The sequence below is a fragment of the Mustelus asterias genome, chromosome 27 (genome assembly GCF_964213995.1).
Source record: "Mustelus asterias chromosome 27, sMusAst1.hap1.1, whole genome shotgun sequence".
NCBI lineage: Eukaryota > Metazoa > Chordata > Chondrichthyes > Carcharhiniformes > Triakidae > Mustelus > Mustelus asterias.
The window spans coordinates 43565158-43589508 of record NC_135827.1 but is presented as its reverse complement, the minus strand read 5'-3'; the positions used below and the strand labels follow the sequence as shown (position 1 = coordinate 43589508).

At 48.5% G+C, this 24351-nt stretch overlaps 1 protein-coding gene across 1 annotated transcript in view; it reads left to right on the top strand.

Annotated features, from left to right (window-relative positions):
* LOC144480013 (glutamate receptor ionotropic, kainate 4-like) overlaps positions 1-24351 on the top strand; it is a 289723-nt gene that overhangs the window by 4377 nt on the left and 260995 nt on the right. Inside the window, exon 2 of the mRNA XM_078199163.1 lies at positions 11386-11550. Coding sequence (XP_078055289.1) covers positions 11386-11550 — 165 coding nt within the window. The remainder of the gene's footprint in view (positions 1-11385; positions 11551-24351) is intronic.

Genomic DNA, 24351 nt, shown 5'->3' with positions numbered 1-24351 from the left:
GCACCTCCCCCGTGAATACTGACATTTTAAATATGTCTGCCAGGGCCCCTGCAAGTTCAACACTAGCTTCCCTCAAGGTCCGTGGGAATACCCTGTCCGGTCCTGGGGATTTATCCACTCTGATTTGCCTCAAGACAGCGAGCACCTCCTCCCCTTTAATCTGTAAAGGTTCCATGACCTCCCTACCAGTTTGCCCTATTTCCGTAGACTCCATGCCCGTTTCCTCAGTAAATACGGATGCAAAAAAACCATTTAGTATCTCCCCCATCTCTTTTGGTTCCATACACAGTCTACCACTCTGGTCTTCAAGAGGACCAATTTTATCCCTCACTATCCTTTTGCTCCTAACATACTTATAGAAGCTCTTTGGATTTTCCTTCACTCTGTCTGCCAAAGCAACCTCAGGGCGGCACGGTAGCACAGTGGTTAGCACTGCTGCTTCACAGCTCCAGGGACCTGGGTTCGATTCCTGGCTTGGGTGACTGTCTGTGTGGAGTTTGCACATTCTCCTCGTGTCTGCGTGGGTTTCCTCCGGGTGCTCCGGTTTCCTCCCACAGTCCAAAGATGCGCAGGTTAGGTTGATTGGCCATGCTAAAAAAATTGCCCCTTAGAGTCCTGGGATGTGTGGATTAGTGGGTAAAATATGTAGGGATATGGGGATAGGGCCTGGGTGGGATTGTGGTCGGTGCAGACCCGATGGGCCGAATGGCCTCTTTCTGTACTGTAGGATTTCTATGTTTCTATGTCTTCTTTTAGCCCTCCAGATTTCCCTCTTAAGTAGCTTCTTGCACTTTTTATACTCCTCGAGCATCTGATCTGTTCCTTGCTGCCTGTACATTTCATACAGCTCTCTCTTCCTCTTAATCAGTGTTACAATCTCCCTCCCTCCCTTTTGGCTGAACTCCATTTACTCACCTTTGTTCCATAACCTTCAGTTCCCTTTCCCAATAAAAATCTATCAATCTCAGTGATGCGCGACAATCAAGCACGAGGTACAAGGCTTCAGCGATTGAAGGCTTTTATTGACAAACAATGGAACTATCTAACACGAGTACACCAATCCAGACTGGAGGGGTCCCGCCTGAGCAGAGGGTCTTATACCTCTCCCCAGGAGGCGGGGCCCGACCGGGATGTGCCATAACAGCATCCACCACAGGTATATTAATCCCACAGTGTAAACACCCTAACCCAACAACAACATTATAACAACCCCACAGTGGCAACACCCTAACCCAACAGTAACATTGGAATAACCCCACAGTGGTAACCAACGATGGTTCACCACATTCACCCCTCCTTTGAAAACAAAGGCCGGCGGGGTGCGAAAACAGATTACATATATACAAAATCTACAAGTCCAGACGGTCTGGAGGACCGCACCGTCGCTGTGATCTCCTCAACACCGGTTGCGACACCGGAGCAGGTGCTTGCGGTGGCGTTCTCTCCAAAACAGCGTCCGGCTGTCCCCTCGAGGACTCACGGGCCGGTTGACCCTGGTGAAGCGGTGGTGCAGGGGATCCTGGTACCTTCTGTGGTGGCGCCGATCTCCGAGTCTCAGGCAAGCTGTACATGGGAGTATAACTGTTATGCACTGGTCCCGGTGCTGACCGCGCCACGTCTGGGGAAGAAAGAAGTGAAAGGGGGTTCGTGACAGGGGGCATAGGAGCGACAGGAGTTGCTACGTCCCCTGCGGGCGCCAGGTCTCGAATTGAGACTGTGTCCTCTCGCCCGTCAGGATATGCCACATAGGCATACTGAGGGTTGGCGTGGAGGAGTTGGACCGGTTCGACCAAGGGGTCGGACTTGCGGGCCCTCACATGTCGCCGCAGAAGGACGGGTCCTGAGTACGTCAACCAGGCTGGTTAGGAGATCCCCAAGGACGACTTCCGAGGGAATGAGAACCTCCTCTCGTGGGGAGTAGCATTGGTTGCCGTACACAGGAGGGAGCGAATGGAATGAAGCGCATTTGGAAGGACCTCCTGCCAACGGGAGACTGGAAGGCCCCTGGACTTCAGCGCCAATAGGACAGCCTTCCAGACTGTAGCATTCTCTCTCTCCACCTGTCCGTTACCCCTAGGGTTGTAGCTCGTGGTTCTACTAGAGGCAATCCCGTATGAGAGCAGGAATTGCCTCAAGTCGTTACTCATGAACGACGAGCCCCTGTCGCTATGTATGTAGCAGGGGTACCCGAACAGGGTAAAAAGATCACTGAATGCCTTAATCACTGTGGCAGTCGACGTGTCCGCACAGGGGACAACAAACAGGAACCGGGAGTATTCATCTATGATATTGAGAAAATACACATTCCGGTCCGTTGAGGGAAGGGGGCCCTTAAAATCCACACTCAGCCTCTCGAAGGGGCGAGTGGCCTTGACCAATTGTGCCCGGTCAGGTCGATAAAAGTGCGGTTTGCATTCCACGCAAATCCGACAGATTCTCGTTACAGACCTGACATCCTCCACCGAGTAGGGCAGGTTGCGGGCTTTTATGAAGTGGTAGAGCCGAGTGACCCCAGGATGGCACAGGTCATTATGGAGGGCGTTCAAGCGGTCCTCCTGCATGATAGCGCATGTTCCGCGCGAGAGGGCATCCGAGGGCTCATTGAGTTTCCCCGGACGATACATAATATCGTAATTATAGGTGGAGAGCTCAATTCTCCACCGCAAGATCTTATCATTCTTGATCTTGCCCCTCTGCGTATTACTGAACATAAACGCCACGGATCGTTGATCCGTGATCAGGGTGAACCGCTTCCCCGCCAGGTAATGGCGCCAGTGTCTGATGGCCTCCACAATAGCCTGAGCCTCCTTCTCCACCGCTGAATGCCGAATTTCGGGACCTTGAAGGGTGCGGGAAAAAAACGCGACGGGCCTGCCTGCCTGGTTCAGTGTGGCGGCCAGGGCGAAATCCGATGCATCACTTTCCACCTGAAAAGGGATGGATTCATCCACCGCGTGCATCGTGGCTTTCGCAATGTCGCTTTTCAAAGCCTTGAAGGCCAATTGGGCCTCCGGCGTGAGTGGGAATGTCGTGGACTTGATGAGCGGACGGGCTTTGTCCGCGTAGTTGGGGACCCACTGCGCATAATAAGAAAAAAAGCCGAGGCATCTCCTCAGTGCTTTTGCACTAGCGGGCAAGGGAAGTTCAGTAAGGGGGCGCATACGGTCTGGATCAGGGCCGATGACCCCGTTTTCCACCACGTATCCCAGGATAGCTAACCTGCACGTACGGAATACACACTTCTCCCTGTTATAGGTCAGATTCAGGCGAGACGCAGTGCGCAGAAAGTTCTGGAGGTTTGTGTCATGGTCCTGCTAGTCATGGCCGCAGATGGTGACGTTATCCAGGTACGGGAAGGTAGCCCGCAACCCGTTCTGGTCCACCATTCGGTCCATAGCACGCTGGAAGACCGAGACCCCATTGGTGACACCAAATGGAACCCTAAGAAACTGATACAGACGACCATCTGCCTCAAAAGCCGTATATTGTCGGTCCTCTGGGCGGATGGGGAGTTGGTGGTAGGCGGACTTAAGGTCTATGGTGGAGAACACCCGGTACTGCGCAATCTGATTGACCATATCAGATATGCGCGGGAGAGGATACGCATCCAGCTGCGTATAACGGTTAATGGTCTGACTGTAGTCGATGACCATCCGGGTTTGTTCCCGCTTTTAACCACCACGACCTGCGCTCTCCACGGACTAGCACTGGGCTGTATGATCCCTTCTTTGAGGAGCCGCTGAACCTCAGATCTAATGAAGATCCGGTCTTCAGCGCTGTAACGCCTACTTTTAGTAGCGATGGGCTTGCAGCCTGGTACCAGATTCTTAAATAAAGAGGGTGTGGTGATCTTTAGTGTGGAAAGGTTGCATGCGGGGCGCTTTGGACAATTTGGAGGCTGCGGCTGATTCCCTACTGCCAGCGAAGGGAGTGGCCCACCGTACTGTAGGATCACACTCTTCATGTGGACCATAAAGTTTAGTCCGAGGAGAATTGGCGCGCAAAGGTGCGGTAACACAAGGAGCCTGTATCGCTCGTAAATTGTGCCCTGCACCTCCAGGGTTACCACACAACGTCCTTGGATCGGTACAGACCGGGACCGTGATGCCATAGAAATTGTCTGTTTGGCAGGTAGAACCCGGAGTCCACACCTCTTTGCAGTGTCAGGGTGAATAAAACTCTCGGTGCTCCCACTGTCAAACAGACAATACACAGTACGACCATTTACCTTGATGTTCATCAGCGAACAGTCAAGCCTGTGATGCTTTGTCTGGTCCAGAGAGATCGACGCCACCGTTGGCCCTTGGACGTCACTGCAGGCAGCCGAGGTTGATACTGAGGACCCCTGCTGGTCGCTCCTGGTCGTCGTCGACCACGATGGCCGCCCCCATGAATCGCACGTGGGTGAGGGCGCCAAGCGTAGCGACTCCTGGTGGTCATAAGAACATAAGAACATAAGAACATAAGAAATAGGAGCAGGAGTAGGCCGTCTAGCCCCTCGAGCCTGCCCCGCCATTCAATAAGATCATGGCTGATCTGACGTGGATCAGTACCACTTACCCGCCTGATCCCCATAACCCTTAATTCCCTTACCGATCAGGAATCCATCCATCCGCGCTTTAAACATATTCAGCGAGGTAGCCTCCACCACCTCAGTGGGCAGAGAATTCCAGAGATTCACCACCCTCTGGGAGAAGAAGTTCCTCCTCAACTCTGTCTTAAACCGACCCCCCTTTATTTTGAGGCTGTGTCCTCTAGTTTTAACTTCCTTACTAAGTGGAAAGAATCTCTCCGCCTCCACCCTATCCAGCCCCCGCATTATCTTATAAGTCTCCATAAGATCCCCCCTCATCCTTCTAAACTCCAACGAGTACAAACCCAATCTCCTCAGCCTCTCCTCATAATCCAAACCCCTCATCTCCGGTATCAACCTGGTGAACCTTCTCTGCACTCCCTCCAATGCCAATATATCCTTCCTCATATAAGGGGACCAATACTGCACACAGTATTCCAGCTGCGGCCTCACCAATGCCCTGTACAGGTGCATCAAGACATCCCTGCTTTTATATTCTATCCCCCTCGCAATATAGGCCAACATCCCATTTGCCTTCTTGATCACCTGTTGTACCTGCAGACTGGGCTTTTGCGTCTCATGCACAAGGACCCCCAGGTCCCTTTGCACGGTAGCATGTTTTAATTTGTTTCCATTGAGATAGTAATCCCATTTGTTATTATTTCCTCCAAAGTGTATAACCTCGCATTTCTCAACGTTATACTCCATTTGCCATATCCTCGCCCACTCACTCAGCCTGTCCAAATCTCTCTGCAGATCTTCTCCGTCCTCCACACGATTCACTTTTCCACTTATCTTTGTGTCGTCTGCAAACTTCGTTACCCTACACTCCGTCCCCTCCTCCAGATCATCTATATAAATGGTAAACAGTTGCGGCCCGAGTACCGATCCCTGCGGCACGCCACTAGTTACCTTCCTCCAATCGGAAAAACACCCATTTATTCCGACTCTTTGCTTCCTGTCGGATAGCCAGTCCCCAATCTACTTTAACACACTACCCCCAACTCCATAAAAATCCAACATGTTCGTCAAGCACGACTTTCCCCTCATGAATCCATGCTGCGTCTGATTGATCGAACCATTTCTATCCAGATGCCCTGCTATCTCCTCTTTAATAATGGATTCCAGCATTTTCCCTACTACATTTTCCCTCCTCCGCCAGCCACGATGGCGTCGTCCTGGATTCGTACGTGGTCGGACCTCGTGGATACTGCGACGCCGAAGGAGATTGTCTCCGCTCTGGAGGGTCACAGGCTGCACTGCCGTTCTTGGGCTTCGATCTGCAGACTTTCGCGTAGTGCCCCTTTTTACCGCACTGACTGCAGATCACTGTTTTTGCAGGACACTGTTGCCGTGGATGCTTGGCTCCTCCGCAAAAATAGCACCGCTGGCCGCCTGGAGCTGCCGCCATCGTCGGGTCGATATGGGAGCACGAGCCCGTGGGGCGAGGAGGGATTTGTGCTTGCTCCTGCCACGTTGTCTCCACGTGGTCTTCGGGGTACAAAGCCAAGCTTTTCGACGCTGCCTCCAGCATCTCAGCCATCTCCATCGCTTGGGTCAGGTTGAGGTTCCCTTTCTCCAATAGCTTAAGCCGGATGTACGAGGACCCTACTCCTGCTACAAACGCATCTCGGGCGAGGTCGTACATGTACTGCTCAGCCGACACAGCTTTGCAGTCGCAGCCCCTGGCAAGCTGCAAGAGCTCATTGGCGTAGTCCTCCATGGTTTCGCCCGACTGCCGACGTCGTGTAGCGAGGAGGTAACGAGCGTGAATCTCGTTGGGTGGTCTCGTGTATTGTTTTTTCAAGAGCTCGATGGCCCTCGGGTAAGTGGTGGCCGCACGAATCGCGAGATAGACCGTGTCGCTTACCCTCGCGTGGAGGACCTGGAGTCTGTCGTCGTCCGTAGTAACTGCTGCAGAGGCCGCCAGGTAGTCCTCGAAACACTTCAGCCAGTGGTCGAAGGTGTTAGAGGCACCGACCGCACGTGGGTCCAGCGTCAGACGCTCTGGTTTCAGCATTTGCTCCATACTCTCTTTACTGTCGAGAGTTTTGTGTTTGTCAATAAAATTGATGCGCGACAATCAAGCACGAGGTACAAGGCTTCAGCGATTGAAGGCTTTTATTGACAAACAATGGAACTATCTAACACGAGTACACCAATCCAGACTGGAGGGGTCCCGCCTGAGCAGAGGGTCTTATACCTCTCCCCAGGAGGCGGGGCCCGACCGGGATGTGCCATAACAGCATCCACCACAGGTATATTAATCCCACAGTGTAAACACCCTAACCCAACAACAACATTATAACAACCCCACAGTGGCAACACCCTAACCCAACAGTAACATTGGAATAACCCCACAGTGGTAACCAACGATGGTTCACCACACTCAGTACTGAAAACCTTTTTTTGAAACTTAATTTATAGGATGCTTGTGTTGCTGACTGGGCCAGCATTTATTGTCCATCCCTCGTTGCCCTTGAGAAGGTGATGGTGAGCTGCCTTCTTGAACCGTTGCAGTCCCTGAGGTGTAGGTACATCCACAGTGCTGTTAGAGAGGGAGATCCAGGATTTTGACCCAGCGACAATGAAGGAGTTGGGAGGGCAACCTCCAGGTAGTTGTGTTTCCATGTGTCTGCTGCCCTTGTCCTTCTAGATGGTAGTGGTCATGGGTTTGGAAGTTGCTGCTAAGGAACCTTAGTGAGTTCCTGCATTGCACCTTGTAGATGGTTTACACGACTGGCACTGTTGGTGGTGTAGGGATTGAATGTTTGTGGAAGGGGTAGCAAACAAGCAGGCTGCTTTGATCTGAATGGTGTCAAGTTTCAAGTGTTGGAGCTGCACTCATCTAGGGAAGTGTAGAGTATTCCATCACACTCCTGACTTGTGCCTTGTAAATGGTGGACAGGCTTTGGGGAGTCAGGAGGTGAGTTACTTCTGCAGGGTTCAACAAAGAACAAAGAACAATACAGCACAGGAACAGGCCCTTTGGCCCTCCAAGCCCGTGCCGCTCCCTTGTCCAAACTAGACCATTCTTTTGTATCCCTCCATTCCCACTCCATTCAGATGGCTATCTAGATAAGTCTTAAACGTTCCCAGTGTGTCCGCCTCCACCACCTTGCCTGGCAGCGCATTACAGGCCCCCACCACCCTCTGTGTCAAATATGTCCTTCTGATATCTGTGTTAAACCTCCCCCCCTTCACCTTGAACCTATGACCCCTCGTGAACGTCACCACCGACCTGGGGAAAAGCTTCCCACCGTTCACCCTATCTATGCCTTTCATAATTTTATACACCTCTATTAAGTCTCCCCTCATCCTCCGTCTTTCCAGGGAGAACAACCCCAGTTTACCCAATCTCTCCTCATAACTAAGCCCCTCCATACCAGGCAACATCCTGGTAAACCTCCTCTGTATTCTCTCCAAAGCCTCCACGTCCTTCTGGTAGTGTGGCGACCAGAACTGGACGCAGTATTCCAAATGCGGCCGAACCAACGTTCTATACATCTGCAACATCAGACCCCAACTTTTATACTCTATGCCCCGTCCTATAAAGGCAAGCATGCCATATGCCTTCTTCACCACCTTCTCCACCTGTGACATCACCTTCAAGGATCTGTGGACTTGCACACCCAGGTCCCTCTGCGTATCTACACCCTTTCTGGTTCTGCCATTTATCGTATAGCTCCTCCCTACATTATTTCTACCAAAATGCATCACTTCGCATTTATCAGGATTGAACTCCATCTGCCATTTCTTTGCCCAAATTTCCAGCCTATCTATATCCTCCTGTAGCTTCTGACAATGCTCCTCACTATCTGCAAGTCCTGCCAATTTTGTGTCGTCCGCAAACTTACTGATCACCCCAGTTACACCTTCTTCCAGATCGTTTATATAAATCACAAACAGCAGAGGTCCCAATACAGAGCCCTGCGGAACACCACTAGTCACAGGCCTCCAGTCAGAAAGAGACCCTTCCACTACCACCCTCTGTCTTCTGTGACCAAGCCAGTTCTCCACCCATCTAGCCACCTCCCCCTTTATCCCATGAGATCCAACCTTTTTCACCAGCCTACCATGAGGGATTTTGTCGAACGCTTTACTAAAGTCCATATAGACGACATCCACGGCGCTTCCCTCGTCAACCATTCTGGTCACTTCTTCAAAGGATTCCTAGCCTTTGATTTGCTCTGGTAGCCACAGTATTTACATGGCTGTCCAGGATGTTGATTGACTATCAGAAACCATGACTGATTTGGAAGAGAGTTAAAATTTTGATAACCTTTTGTGAATTGTATATTAATGGTGTTGTATTTTATGCAGAAAGTGGGCATTAAGTGAGAATTCATTTGAATGGTTTCAGATAAAGCTCGGCACAACATCGTGGGCCGAAGGGCCTGTACTTTTCTATGTAATCCCCTCTGGACACAGATAAAAATTGTGACTATTGATTTAGGAGTTGTATGCTTGCACTGTGTAACTCTGTAAATAAATATAAAAGTGTGTAAAGATTGGCTGCTGTTCTATTGTCCCCAAATAGCTTTCTAGAATAGAACAGCCTTGTGTGAAAATTTGCTTCCTTTGTTTCTTTATCCACCGTATTATTGACCTCATTTTGTTTTAATGTGGCTACTGGAGCAAGACCACCTCCTCGCCTTCCTCAACTACCTCCTCGCCTTCCTCGACCACCTCCTCGCCTTCCTCAACCACCTCCTCGCCTTCCTCGACCACCTCCTCGCCTTCCTCGACCACCTCCTCGACCACCTCCTCGCCTTCCTCGACCACCTCCTCGACCACCTCCTCGCCTTCCTCGACCACCTCCTCGACCACCTCCTCACCTTCCTCGACCACCTCCTCACCTTCCTCAACCACCTCCTCACGTTCCTCGACCACCTCCTCGCCTTCCTCGACCACCTCCTCGACCACCTCCTCGACCACCTCCTCGCCTTCCTCGACCACCTCCTCGACCACCTCCTCGACCACCTCCTCGCCTTCCTCGACCACCTCCTCGACCACCTCCTCGACCACCTCCTCGCCTTCCTCGACCACCTCCTCGACCACCTCCTCACCTTCCTCGACCACCTCCTCACCTTCCTCGACCACCTCCTCACCTTCCTCGACCACCTCCTCGACCACCTCCTCACCTTCCTCGACCACCTCCTCACCTTCCTCGACCACCTCCTCGCCTTCCTCGACCACCTCCTCGACCACCTCCTCACCTTCCTTGACCACCTCACTTACAGCCCTGCTCTGCATATTTAATAAGAAGTTTAACAACACCAGGTTAAAGTCCAACAGGTTTATTTGGTAGCAAAAGCCACACAAGCTTTCGGAGCTGCAAGCCCCTTCTTCAGGTGAGTGGGAATTCTGTTCACAAACAGAGCATATAAAGACACAAACTCAATTTACATGAATAATGGTTGGAATGCGAATACTTACAACTAATCAAGTCTTTAAGAAACAAAACAATGTGAGTGGAGAGAACATCAAGACAGGCTAAAAAGATGTGTATTGGGGGTAGTGTGTTAAAGTGGATTGGGGACTGGCTATCCGACAGGAAGTAAAGAGTCGGAATAAATGGGTGTTTTTCCGGTTGGAGGAAGGTAACTAGTGGCGTGCCGCAGGGATCGGTACTCGGGCCGCAACTGTTTACCATTTATATAGATGATCTGGAGGAGGGGACGGAGTGTAGGGTAACGAAGTTTGCAGATGACACAAAGATAAGTGGAAAAGTGAATCGTGTGGAGGACGGAGAAGATCTGCAGAGAGATTTGGACAGGCTGAGTGAGTGGGCGAGGATATGGCAAATGGAGTATAACGTTGAGAAATGCGAGGTTATACACTTTGGAGGAAATAATAACAAATGGGATTATTATCTCAATGGAAACAAATTAAAACATGCTACCGTGCAAAGGGACCTGGGGGTCCTTGTGCATGAGACGCAAAAGCCCAGTCTGCAGGTACAACAGGTGATCAAGAAGGCAAATGGGATGTTGGCCTATATTGCGAAGGGGATAGAATATAAAAGCAGGGATGTCTTGATGCACCTGTACAGGGCATTGGTGAGGCCGCAGCTGGAATACTGTGTGCAGTATTGGTCCCCTTATATGAGGAAGGATATATTGGCATTGGAGGGAGTGCAGAGAAGGTTCACCAGGTTGATACCGGAGATGAGGGGTTTGGATTATGAGGAGAGGCTGAGGAGATTGGGTTTGTACTCGTTGGAGTTTAGAAGGATGAGGGGGGATCTTATGGAGACTTATAAGATAATGCGGGGGCTGGATAGGGTGGAGGCGGAGAGATTCTTTCCACTTAGTAAGGAAGTTAAAACTAGAGGACACAGCCTCAAAATAAAGGGGGGTCGGTTTAAGACAGAGTTGAGGAGGAACTTCTTCTCCCAGAGGGTGGTGAATCTCTGGAATTCTCTGCCCACTGAGGTGGTGGAGGCTACCTCGCTGAATATGTTTAAAGCGCGGATGGATGGATTCCTGATCGGTAAGGGAATTAAGGGTTATGGGGATCAGGCGGGTAAGTGGTACTGATCCACGTCAGATCAGCCATGATCTTATTGAATGGCGGGGCAGGCTCGAGGGGCTAGACGGCCTACTCCTGCTCCTATTTCTTATGTTCTTATGTCTCCATCGACACTGCATATTTAATGCAGATTTTAATTAAATCAATGTATGAGGTCACTGAATAGAGGAAATCTGGGACCTCTAATTTAACCTGATCGTGATTGCAAGTAAACCTTCAGTGCTCTCTCTTTTACAACAAAAGATAACAATAAGTGTGACTGAATTTGTGTTTTCCAGCTGCCATTCTAGATGATCCAATGGAATGCAGCAGAGGTGAAAGACTTGCCATTAGTCTTGCAAAAAACCAAATCAACCGTATGGTGGAACAATCGGAAAAGGCAAGGCTGGATGTTGACCTGTTTGAACTGCTACGGGACAGTGAATATGAAACAGCAGAAACTAGTAGGTACCCAAACAAATCTCACTTCAACAGATAAACAAGGTGTCAAGGTGTTGATTATGACTGTCTCAGTTGCAGAGACATAGGCCACGATTTAGTGGCTGCATTAGCCACGGGCACAATTCCTGTAATGGCTGCTAAATCTCACAGCATGTTGAAAACGCGATTCTCAACAGTGAGAGTTTGATTTCTGATCTTCCCAAGCCCCCCTCCTGCTAACAGGTTCCCTGCCAGGAGGGCCTGATTTGCATTGTCAGCTCAGTCGCAGGCATCACAACGCATTGTCCACCTTTGTTGTGTCTTCCCACCCAGCCAGTGTCATGCCAGGGTATTCACTACTGCTTTTGAAAAATCAGAACCTGGTGCCATGACCTCTCAGAGGGAAGTTTGGAGATGAGTGTGCTTGTCATCACTGTCCACCAAGGAGTCCAAGGAGAGAGAGGGCACCAGACAGTTCAGGGGTGGGGGGTGGGTAACTGAAATGAGAGAAGTTGTCGGTGGTCTGTGATTGACTATAAAAGGATCTGTAAGTCCGGTCACGGGAATGTGTGAGGTCGTGGGGGAGTCTGTGACGGTGAGCAGGCAGGTATACTCTTGTTCTGTGCCACACAGCCTGGCCAGCCGGGCTGGATAGGTGTATACATGACGATGCTTATTGGAGCCCTCTGTGTGAAGGGGCAGGGGGCGGTGCTGGCTGCTGCTGAGGATTTATTGTCCAGTGATTTTTATTATGGAGATTGACAGCAATGAGCTCCCTGATGGCCATGCTTGAGTTAATAGGGTGCCTATTGGCACAGCCTGGCACTGAGGGAGGAACCAACTGTGCCCAGGTCGTAAACAGAGATTTATGTTTGTGACACTAATTGGCCCTCAAGAGTTAACCTTTGCACCATCAGCTCCCCACACGACTAAATCCAAGGTGAGCCTCAGCTTTTGGTGAGAGGGCTGGCAGACCTAGTGCCTCGGAAATAAGCGCTAAAGGGTTCACCTCTCCCCACGGCCCCAGCTCCTGCATTAATGGTCCTATTAGATTTTCCCCCCTCCTCCAAACATTCACCTCCAAACAGAGTATCCAGCTGCTACCAAGAAACCTCAGTCCTTCCTGAAAGAGCCTTCAGTGGTCCCTCGCACATGGGCAGGAGGGCTAGAGAAGCCTTTATCATGACACGGTTCCAGGAGGTCCAGGCTTGGGGAGGACACCTGGGTGACCCTTCTGGATATGGCCCCTGCCATACACCCAGGGGCTCATGAAGGCTCACAACTCAGGGAGCTGGTGATGGGGAATCCCCAAATGCCAGCTGCCTATTCAGGAGGGTGATGCTGACATGCAGTGAGGAAAGGGCTGTGGTGCTCCTCAGAGACATTGCCAATGTCTAATTCCCGTCTGGCTGATGGCAGCTCACAGACTCTCTGTGGCTTTGGTCATTTCAGAGCAATGATGCATGGAGTCAGTCATCTATCCTGATGCTGTCTCAGGGAGCTGGGGGCTCAATTAGAGGATTCCTTGTATCAAAGAACAAAGACAATTACAGCACAGCAACAGGCCCTTTGGCCCTCCAAGCATGCACCGACCATGCTGCCCGACTTAACTAAAACCCTCTACCTTTCCGGGGACCATATCCCTCTATTCTCATCTCATTCATCTACTTGTCAAGATGGCTCTTAAAAGTCACTACTGTATCCGCTTCCACTACCTCCCCCGGCAACGAGTTCCAGGCATCCACCACTCTCTGTGTAAAAACATCTGCCTTGTACATCTCCTTTAAACCTTGCCCCTCGCACCTTAAACCTATGCCCCTAGTAATTGGCTCTTCCACCCTGGGAAAGAGCTTCTGACTATCCACTCTGTCCATGTCCTCATAATCTTGTAGACTTCTATCAAGTCTCCCCTCAACCTCCATCGCTCCAGTGAGAACAAACCAAGTTTCTCCAATCTCTCCTCATAGCTAATGTCCTCCTTACCAGGCAACATCCTGGTAAATCTTTTCTGTACCCTCTCCAAAGCTTCCACATCCTTCTGGTAGTGTGGCGACCAGAATTGAACACTATATTCCAAGTGGGGCCTAACTAAGGTTCTATAAAGCTGCAACTGGTGTGACCTGTTTAAAAAAGACGGGTGGCACTTGAATCCCAGGGGGACCAATATCCTGGCGGGAAGGTTGGCTAAGGCTACCGGAGAGACTTTAAACTAGAAAGGTTGGGGGGAGGGAATCGGAATGAGGGGACTGAGAGCGAGGAGGTTAGCTCGCAAATAGATAAGGAATGTAAACAGGGTAAGAGGGAGGTTAGACGAGTGATGGAGAAGGGAAGTGCTCAGGCTGAAGGTCTGAGATGTGTCTATTTTAATGCCAGGAGTGTAGTGAATAAAGTGGATGAGCTTAGAGCGTGGATTGCTGCTTCGAATTGTGATGTGGTGGCCATTACGGAGACTTGGATGTCTCAGGGACAGGACTGGGTGCTTCAGGTGCCGGGTTTTAGATGTTTCAGGAAGGACAGGGAGGGAGGCAAGAGAGGGGGGGGGAGTGGCACTGTTGATCAGGGATAGTGTCACGGCTGTAGAGAAGGTGGACGCCGTGGAGGGATTGACTACGGAGTCTCTGTGGGTGGAGGTTAGGAACAGGAAGGGGTCGGTAACGTTGCTGGGTGTTTTCTATAGGCCGCCCAATAGTAACAGAGATGTTGAGGAGCAGATGGGGAAACAGATCCTGGAGAGATGTAGGAATAACAGAGTTGTCGTGATGGGAGATTTTAATTTCCCAAACATAGATTGGAATATCCCTAGGGCTAGGGGTTTGGATGGAGAGGAGTTTGTTAGGTGTGTCCAGGAGAGTTTCCTGACACAGTATGTGGATATGCCTACTAGAGGAGAGGCTGTACTTGATCTGGTGCTGGCTAATGAACTTGGACAGGTGGAGGATCTCTCGGTGGGTGAGCATCTTGGGGATAGCGATCATAATTCTATCTCCTTCACGATAGCATTGGAAAGAGATAGGATCAGGCAGGCTAGGAAAGTGTTTCTCTGGAGTAAAGGGAAATACAGTGTCATCAGGGAGGAAATTAGACGGGTAAATTGGAAGGAGGCATTCTTGGGGAAAAGTACCGAAGGAAAGTGGAGGATTTTCAAGGAATGTTTGTCTGGAGCTCTGCATGACAACGTTCCGATGAGACAGGGGGGTGTTGGTAGGGTACGGAACCGTGGTGCATGAAGGTTGTGATGAACCTGGTGAATAAGAAAAGAGAGGCGTACAGAAGGTTCAGAGAGCTAGGAGGTGTTAAGGATTTAGAGGAGTATACGGGATGTAGGAAGGAGCTTAAGAAGGAAATTAGGAGAGCGAGAAGGGGTCATGAGAAGGCCTTGGCGGGTAAGATTAAGGAGAATCCCAAGGCTTTCTACAAATATGTCAAGAGTAAAAGGATGAGATGTGAAGGCATAGGACCCTTAAAAGGTGAAGGGGGAAAAGTTTGTGCGGAACCGTTAGAAATGGCGGAGCTGCTTAATGAATACTTTACCTCGGTATTCACGGTGGAAAGGGATCTGGGTGGTTGTACTGCTGGTTTGCGGTGGACAGAAAGGATCGAGCATGTGGACATAAAGAAAGAGGATGTTTTGGAACTATTGAATGGCATCAAGGTTGGTAAGTCGCCGGGACCGGATGGGATGTACCCCAGGTTACTGTGGGAGGCGAGGGAGGAGATTGCGGAGCCTTTGGCGATGATCTTTGCATCGTCGATGGAGACGGGAGAGGTTCCGGAGGATTGGAGGATTGCAGATGTGGTCCCTATATTCAAGAAAGGGAACAGGGACAGCCCGGGAAATTACCGACCGGTGAGTCTAACCTCAGTGGTTGGTAAGTTGATGGAGAGGATCCTGAGAGACAGGATTTATGATCATCTAGAGAAGTTTAGTATGATCAAAAGTAGTCAGCACGGCTTTGTCAAGGGCAGGTCGTGCCTTACGAGCCTGGTTGAGTTCTTTGAAAATGTGACCAAACACATTGACGAAGGAAGAGCGGTGGATGTGGTCTATATGGACTTCAGCAAGGCGTTCGATAAGGTCCCCCATGCAAGACTTCTTGAGAAAGTGAGAGGGCATGGGATCCAAGGGGCTGTTGCCCTGTGGATCCAGAACTGGCTTGCCTGCAGAAGGCAGAGAGTGGCTGTGGAGGGGTCTTTCTCTGCATGGAGGTCAGTGACCAGTGGAGTGCCCCAGGGATCTGTTCTGGGACCCTTGCTGTTTGTCATTTTCATAAATGACCTGGATGAGGAAGTGGAGGGATGGGTTGGTAAGTTTGCTGACGACACCAAGGTAGGTGGTGTTGTGGATAGTTTGGAGGGATGTCAGAAGTTGCAGCGAGACATAGATAGAATGCAAGACTGGGCGGAGAAGTGGCAGATGGACTTCAACCCGGATAAGTGTGTGGTGATCCATTTTGGCAGATCCAATGGGATGAAGCAGCAGTATAATATGAAGGGTACCATTCTTAGCAGTGTAGAGGATCAGAAGGACCTTGGGGTCCGGGTCCATAGGACTCTTAAATCGGCCTCGCAAGTGGAGGATGCGGTCAAGAAGGCGTACGGCGTACTGGCCTTCATTAATCGAGGGATTGAGTTTAGGAGTCGGGAGATAATGCTGCAGCTTTATAGGACCCTGGTTAGACCCCACTTGGAGTACTGCGCGCAGTTCTGGTCACCTCATTACAGGAAAGATGTTGAAGCCATTGAAAGGGTGCAGAGGAGATTTACAAGGATGTTGCCTGGATTGGGGGGCATGCCTTATGAGGATAGGTTGAGGGAGCTTGGTCTCTTCTCCCTGGAGAGACGAAGGATGAGAGGTGACCTGATAGAGGTTTACAAGATGTTGAGAGGTCTGGATAGGGTAGACTCCCAGAGGCTATTTCCAAGGGCTGAAATGGTTGCTACGAGAGGACACAGGTTTAAGGTGCTGGGGGGTAGGTACAGAGGAGATGTCAGGGGTAAGTTTTTCACTCAGAGGGTGGTGGGTGAGTGGAATCGGCTGACGTCGGTGGTGGTGGAGGCAAACTCGTTGGGGTCTTTTAAGAGACTTCTGGATGAGTACATGGGATTTAATGGGATTGAGGGCTATAGATAGGCCTAGAGGTGGGGATGTGATCGGCGCAACTTGTGGGCCGAAGGGCCTGTTTGTGCTGTGGCTTTCTATGTTCTATGTTCTAACATGACTTGCCAATTTTTAAACTCAATGCCCCGGCCGATGAAGGCAAGCATGCCGTATGCCTTCTTGACTACCTTCTCCACCTGCATTGCCACTTTCAATGACCTGTGTACCTGTACACCCAGATCCCTTTGCCTATCAATACTCCGAAGGGTTCTGCCATTTACTGTATATTTCCTATCTATATTAGACCTTCCAAAATGCATTACCTCACATTTGTCCGGATTAAACTCCAGCTGCCATCTCTCCGCCCAAGTCTCCAACTGATAGCCCTCATCGCTATCCGCAAATCCAACCTTTGTGTCGTCCGCAAACTTACTAATCAATCCAGTTATATTTTCCTCCAAATCATTTATATATATTACAAACAGCAAAGGTCCCAGCACTGATCCCTGAGGAATGCCACTTGTCACACCCCTCCATTCAGAAACGCACCCTTCCACTGCTACCCTCTGTCTTCTTTGACCGAGCCAGTTTTGCATCCACCTTGCCAGCTCACCTCTGATCCCATGCGACTTCACCTTCTGCACCAGTCTGCCATGAGGGACCTTGTCAAAGGCCTTGCTGACGTCCATATAGACAACATCCACTGCCCTACCCTCATCAATCATCTTTGTTACTTCCTCGAAAAACTCGATCAAGTTCGTGAGACACGACCTCCCCTTCACAAAACCATGTTGCCTCTCACTAATATGTCCACTTATTTCCAAGTGGGAATAAATCCTGTCTCGTAGAATCCTCTCCAATAATTTCCCTACCACTGATGTAAGGCTCACCGGCCTGTAATTACCTGGATTATTCTTGCTACCCTTCTTAAACAAAGGAACAACATTGGCTATTCGCCAATCCTCTGGGACCTTCCCTGTAGCCATTACTGAGTCCAGTCAGTACAATGGAAACACATGCACTGGGTTGACATCATTGCATAGAGGGGATGGAGCCAATGCTGCAAGTCTAAATGCATCCCTAATGTTTGATGTGCCATTGCTGTCACCAATCAGTGGAGATCAGGCAGCCTAAATGTGATTAACAAAGGTGAGTTTAAAAACATAGTGAGATCAAAAATATGCAAACATCAATATTCTACATCCCTAAGTGCCTAACATCACCTGGGCCCTTGCTGTATAGCAACAATTTCTTAACCTTCCTAAACCCACAGCTACATCTAGTTGTCTCTCGATGTGCCTAGGTGCCTGCTGTCTGCCATGCCTGAGGTGACCCTGGTGGATATCCTCTGGATAGATGGGATCTTGTGGGTGACACAAGTGTTTCATCTGCTGGGCTGGAAGCACCTCGGTCTCTGGCAGGCAGTGTCAGATGGATTGGACACTCCCAGGGTCTCCTGCCTTCCTGCCCTTCTTTCCTCCATAGCATCCAACATCCGTGTCAGGGCACCCTCCGTGAACCTTGGAACTGGCTTTCTTGCTGCCATAATTGTGGCTGTACTGTGGGCAAGAGCTGACCCCAGGGTGGCATGCTGCACTATTGGCATGCTCTTATTCCCGCGAAATTTCTTTTTTCCCCCAAGTGTCTAATAATTCCGGTCTAGGTCACACCGATGAGGCCTGCAGGATTCACTCCAGTTTTCGTGCCAAAATTGACATTTAGCCAAATTTTGGGAAGCTTATGTTTAAACAATAACTAGTTCATTGTAAGAAGGCAACGATTTATACATGTACCAGACTGCAGGCATTAGTCTGTCTGAACCATGAGCTTTCAATTGACAATGGCTTCATAGTCATAATTCAACATTTAATTCCAGACTTTTGTATTGAATTCAAATTCCACTACCTACCAATGTGGGATTCAAACCTAGGTCACCAGAAATGACTTTGGGTATCTGGATTATTAGTGCAGTGGCAATAGCACTGCGCCACTGTCCCTCCCAATAGGTGTGGATGCACTTACCAAGGGGTCATCACTATCAGATGAATATGACATTGTACCTTAGTATCCTATCACCTGGGTTTCATCTTCCATGCTCTGCCGACGCACTGAGTGATGAAGAATTATGGTCGCACTCAGGTACTTTTATCCACTCGGGTCAACACCATTTCAGGAAAAGATTATTCTTCATCTTTTGGACATCTTCTTGGCAAAAGGCTGGATTATTGGCCTCAGTGAAGAGTGTAGAAAAGGTGAGCACTGAAGTCCCAGTCGAGGTCATCAGAGCAGTTGGACAGTTTGAGGGGGATTTGCCATAATTAATGACAGCCAGGACATTGATGTCTTCTGTTGTTTCATTGACGTTGAGGTTAATACAGGTGCTACAACTCAGTAGAGAAAATTCCTGATTGGGAATAACATGTTTAAAGTATCTGTATGTTCCTATATTTGAGTGTTACTTGTAACATGCCTATGATGTAGTTTGATCCCTCCTGGATTATGTAACAGCATTTCACTTGTCCTCAGCCATTGGTTTGCTAGCCGTGGTTCTTTATTGGATAGGACTGTTGCATTTACTCCTGTATCCAATTTGAAATTGGTGATGTGTCCAGTGGTACAAATGTCCACATTCCAGAAAATATCTCAGAACTTTGATATCACTGAGGGAACATAGTTGTTTCACTTTTTGCTGAGATTCTTTTATCCATTTATTGGCCTTGTATGCAAATGTTCTTTTGATCTCCTGTGTATTTTGAGGTTTTAGCTCTGCACATTTTTCCAGTGTGCCAAGCTTTTACGATGACCTTTTCTGCAGAGCTTGCAGGGAATTGTTTGTGCCATTCGGGCCTTTTGGTGCCACAGTGTTGGCATGAGTTACTCACACCTTGAGCTCTTGTTCCATTATTGTGCCAGAGTTTCTTTGGAGTTCTTTTGTTTAATAAGTTGTATTGTCACTGGATATTTTCTGAACCACGGTTTCTCTTATCCTCTTAATTTGGCTTTACTGATTGATCTCTGATTGGCTAACTGGATTGCCCTCTCCAAAGTTAGGTCTTCTTTGAGTTCCAGTGGGTCAAATAGGGTGACACTGGTTACCCTGACTACACTGCGGCCTTGTATCAACTCAGATTTAAGATCACCAGGAAACTTCAAAATAAGAAGCCTGGACCCTCTAATGAAGTTTTAAATAAGATAAAAAGTACTGGAAGATCATTTTTGAACTCTATCTTCAGTTTTTATAACTTTATTTTCCTTTCAGTCCAGCTTGACTGTCATGTGCTACATTGCTGGCAGTGGACTCATTTCTGCAGCTTTCTTGCAGCTGCACTCTGGATGTGCTGATCCTGATTGTTGTTTTGAAAAGTAATTTCTTGCTGTATTTTGCTCACCATTCCTGTGATTTGGCTAGGTCTCTTGACTCTGCCTTCATGCAGCCACCTTTTTCTTCTGCACTAAAAACTCTTCTCAACCTTTTTGTCCTTTCTTGAATTTTGCTCAGCCCTTTTGCGATTTGGCTCTGTCCCTTGACACTGCCTCTCTGTTTGATCAGGTCTAGCTTTTCATCTGCACTGTGGGTTCTTCTATTTTCAGCTTTTTCCATGCTTTGAATTTTTCTCAGCTTTTTTTGATCTCGCTAAGTCCTTTGGCTCTGGGTTCGATCAGGAATAGCAATGGATTTCTACGTGCTCTTAGTCTCCATGTCTGCAATGGAGCAATTTTCTGTAATCTCCAACTTTGTCTTCAATTTAGAATGGAATAGAGCTTTGTTGTTCATGCTAAAGTGGAAATTTATCTTTGGCTTTGCCTCCAGTATAATTTATAACGACAATACAACTCATTAGTTAAGAGTGACTATTTCCTGTAAATCCACATTCTTACATCGATAACATACACCCAAACCATACGAATATAACACATTGCACACTGCCTTTAAAGCATTTGCTATAATTTAATAAATAAAACAAATAAGAACCTGGGTTAAGTTTACATTATGTTATTTTGTATGCTTATGGTTCTGGGAACAAAAGACCTCTTCAATAGATTTTTCCTGCAATAAGCATTTATAGCACCAGCCTAAAGGGAATTTTGAATTGCTGATATAAAGAGTGGGAGGTATAACTGATGCTGGTCTGAGCTTTCCTCTTAACTGCATTGTTAAATAAGTTATCGAGCTGTGTCTCTGTCGGCCAATGATTTTACCTGCAGTGTTGCCAGCTTACTTTTGCATTTCACACTCAGATGACCAGTATACCTTCTCGAAAACATCTTGACTCACTCCAAATCCTTCGAGTTTTCTAATTAAAAACAGACACTGGCTAACCTTTTAAAAAAAATACAGTTAGTGTTCTCTGTGAAGCTTAATTTCTGGTCTCATATCTATTCCCAGATACTGGAAACACTCTATAACCTCGACCATTTGATCATTAAGATACAGAGGTTCACACAGAGACAGCCCATTGCTATATAAAAGTAGCTCTTTGGTTTCATCGACAATGACGAAAAGTCATTGGCTAGCAGGATTAAGGAAAATCTCAAGGCTTTTTGTACATATATAAAGAGCAAGAGGGTAGCCAGGGAGAGGGTTGGCCCACTCAAGGACAGGGGAGGGAATCTATGCGTGCAGCCAGAGGAAATGGGCAAGGTATTAAATTAGTACTTTGTGTCAGTTTTCACCAAAGAGAAGGATTTGGTGGATGATGAGTCTGGGGAAGGATGTATAGATAGTTGGATCATGTTGAGATCAAAAAGGTGGTATTGGGGGTCTTGAGAAACATTAAGATAGACAAGTCCTCAGGGCCTGATGGGATATACCCCAGAATACTGAGAGAGGCAAGGGAGGAAATTGCTGGGGCCTTGAAAGAAATCTTTGTATCCTCACTGGCTACAGGGGAGGTCACAGTAAGAAGTTTAACAACACCAGGTTAAAGTCCAACAGGTTTATTTGGTAGCAAAAGCCACACAAGCTTTCGGAGCTGCAAGCCCCTTCTTCAGGTGAGTGGGAATTCTGTTCACAAACAGAGCATATAAAGACACAGACTCAATTTACATGAATAATGGTTGGAATGCGAATACTTACAACTAATCAAGTCTTTAAGAAACAAAACAATGTGAGTGGAGAGAGCATCAAGACAGGCTAAAAAGATGTGTATTGTCTCCAGACAAGACAGCCAGTGAAACTCTGTGGGGGTTACAGATAGTGTGACATGAACCCAATATCCCGGTTGAGGCCGTCCTCGTGTGTGCGGAACTTGGCTATCAGTTTCTGCTCAGCGACTCTGCGCCGTCGTGTGTCGCGAAGGCATGGTACATTGGGGAAACTATGCAGACGCTGCGACAACGGATGAATGAACACCGCTCGACAATCACCAGGCAAGACTGTTCTCTTCCTGTTGGGGAGCACTTCAGCGGTCACGGGCATTCGGCCTCTGATATTCGGGTAAGCATTCTCCAAGGCGGCCTTCGCGACACACGATGGCGCAGAGTCGCTGAGCAGAAACTGATAGCCAAGTTCCGCACACACGAGGACGGTCTCAACCGGGATATTGGGTTCATGTCACACTATCTGTAACCCCCACAGAGTTTCACTGGCTGTCTTGTCTGGAGACAATACACATCTTTTTAGCCTGTCTTGATGCTCTCTCCACTCACATTGTTTTGTTTCTTAAAGACTTGATTAGTTGTAAGTATTCGCATTCCAACCATTATTCATGTAAATTGAGTCTGTGTCTTTATATGCTCTGTTTGTGAACAGAATTCCCACTCACCTGAAGAAGGGGCTTGCAGCTCCGAAAGCTTGTGTGGCTTTTGCTACCAAATAAACCTGTTGGACTTTAACCTGGTGTTGTTAAACTTCTTACTGTGTTTACCCCAGTCCAACGCCGGCATCTCCACATCATGACTACAGGGGAGGTCCCAGAGGATTGGAGAATAGCCAATGTTGTTCCTTTGTGTAAGAAGGGTAGCAAGGATAATCCAGGTAATTACAGGCCAGTGAGCCTTGCGTCAGTGGTAGGGAAATTATTGGAGACGATTCTTCGAGACAGAATTTACTCCCACTTGGAAATGAGTGGACGTATTAGTGAGAGGCAACATGGTTTTGTGAAGGTTTTGTGTCTCACTAACTTGATCGAGTTTTTCGAGGAAGTGACGAAGATGATTGATGAGGGTAGGGCAGTGGATGTTGTCTACATGGACTTCAGTAAGGCCTTTGACAAGGTCCCTCATGGCAGACTGGTACAGAAGGTGAAGTCGCACGGGATCAGAGGTGAGCTGGCAAGATGGATACAGAACTGGCTCGGTCATAGAAGACAGAGGGTAGCAGTGGAAGGGTGCGTTTCTGAATGGAGGGCTATGACAAGTGGCGTTCCTCAGGGTTCAGTGCTGGGACCTTTGCTGTTTGTAATATATGTAAATGTTTTGGAGGAAATGTAACTGGTTTGATTAGTAAGTTTGCAGATGACACAAAGGTTGGTGGATTTGCGGATAGCAATGAGGACCATCAGATACAGCAGGGTATAGATCGATTGGTGACTTGGGCGAAGAGATGGCAGAGGGGGTTTAATCCGGACAAATGTGAGGTAATGTATTTTGGAAGGTCTAATACAGATGGGAAATATACAGTAAATGGCAGAACCCTGAAGAGTATTGATAGGCAGAGGGATCTGGGTGTACAGGTACACAGGTCACTGAAATTGGCAACACAGGTGGAGAAGGTAGTCAAGAAGGTATACGGCATGCTTGCCTTCATCGGCTGGGGTATTGAGTTTAAAAATTGGCAAGTCATGTTGCAGCTTTATAGAACCTTAGTTAGACTGCACTTGGAATATTGTGTTCAATTCTGGTCGCAACACTATCAGAAGGATGTGGAGGCTTTGGAGAGGGTACAGAAAAGATTTACCAGGATGTTGCCCGGTAAGGAGGGCATTAGCTATGAGGAGAGGTTGGAGAAACTTGGTTTGTTCTCACTGGAGCGACGGAGGTTGAGGGGAGACTTGATAGAAGTCTACAAGATTATGAGGACATGGACAGAGTGGATAATCAAAAGCTTTTTCCCAGGGTGGAAGAGGTTAGTTACTAGGGGGCATCGGTTTAAGGTACGAGGGGCAAGGTTTAAAGGAGATATACGAGGGAAGTTTTTTACACAGAGGATCGTTGGTGCTGGAACTCGCTGCTGGGGGAAGTAGTGGAAGCAGATACGACAGTGAGTTTAAGGGGCGTCTTGATAAACACATGAATAGAATGGGAATGCAGGGATATGGTCCCTGGAAGGGTAGGGGGTTTCAGTTCAGTTGGGCAGCACGGTCAGTGCAGGCTTGGAGGGCCGAAGGGCCTGTTCCTGCGCTGTAATTTTCTTTGTTCTTTGTTACATTGATCTGCAGAGCACTCAATTGACACCATTTCAGAAAGGTGACAGCATGTTCAAAGTCATTTCCTACAGTTATCATATTATCTTTTTGAAGTAGTCCCACCAAAGCCATATCACCAATATTGTCCATATCTGGACAATATCCAGGCTTGGGCTGACAAGTGGCAAGTAACATTCGCGGCACACAAATGCCAGGCGATGACCATCACCAATAAGAGACACTCTAACTTCCACCCCTTGACATTCAATGGTGTTACCATCACTGAATCCCCCACTGACAATATTCTTGGGGTTACCATTGACCAGAAACTCAACTGGACTCACCACATAAACACAGTGGCTACAAGAGCAGGTCAGAGG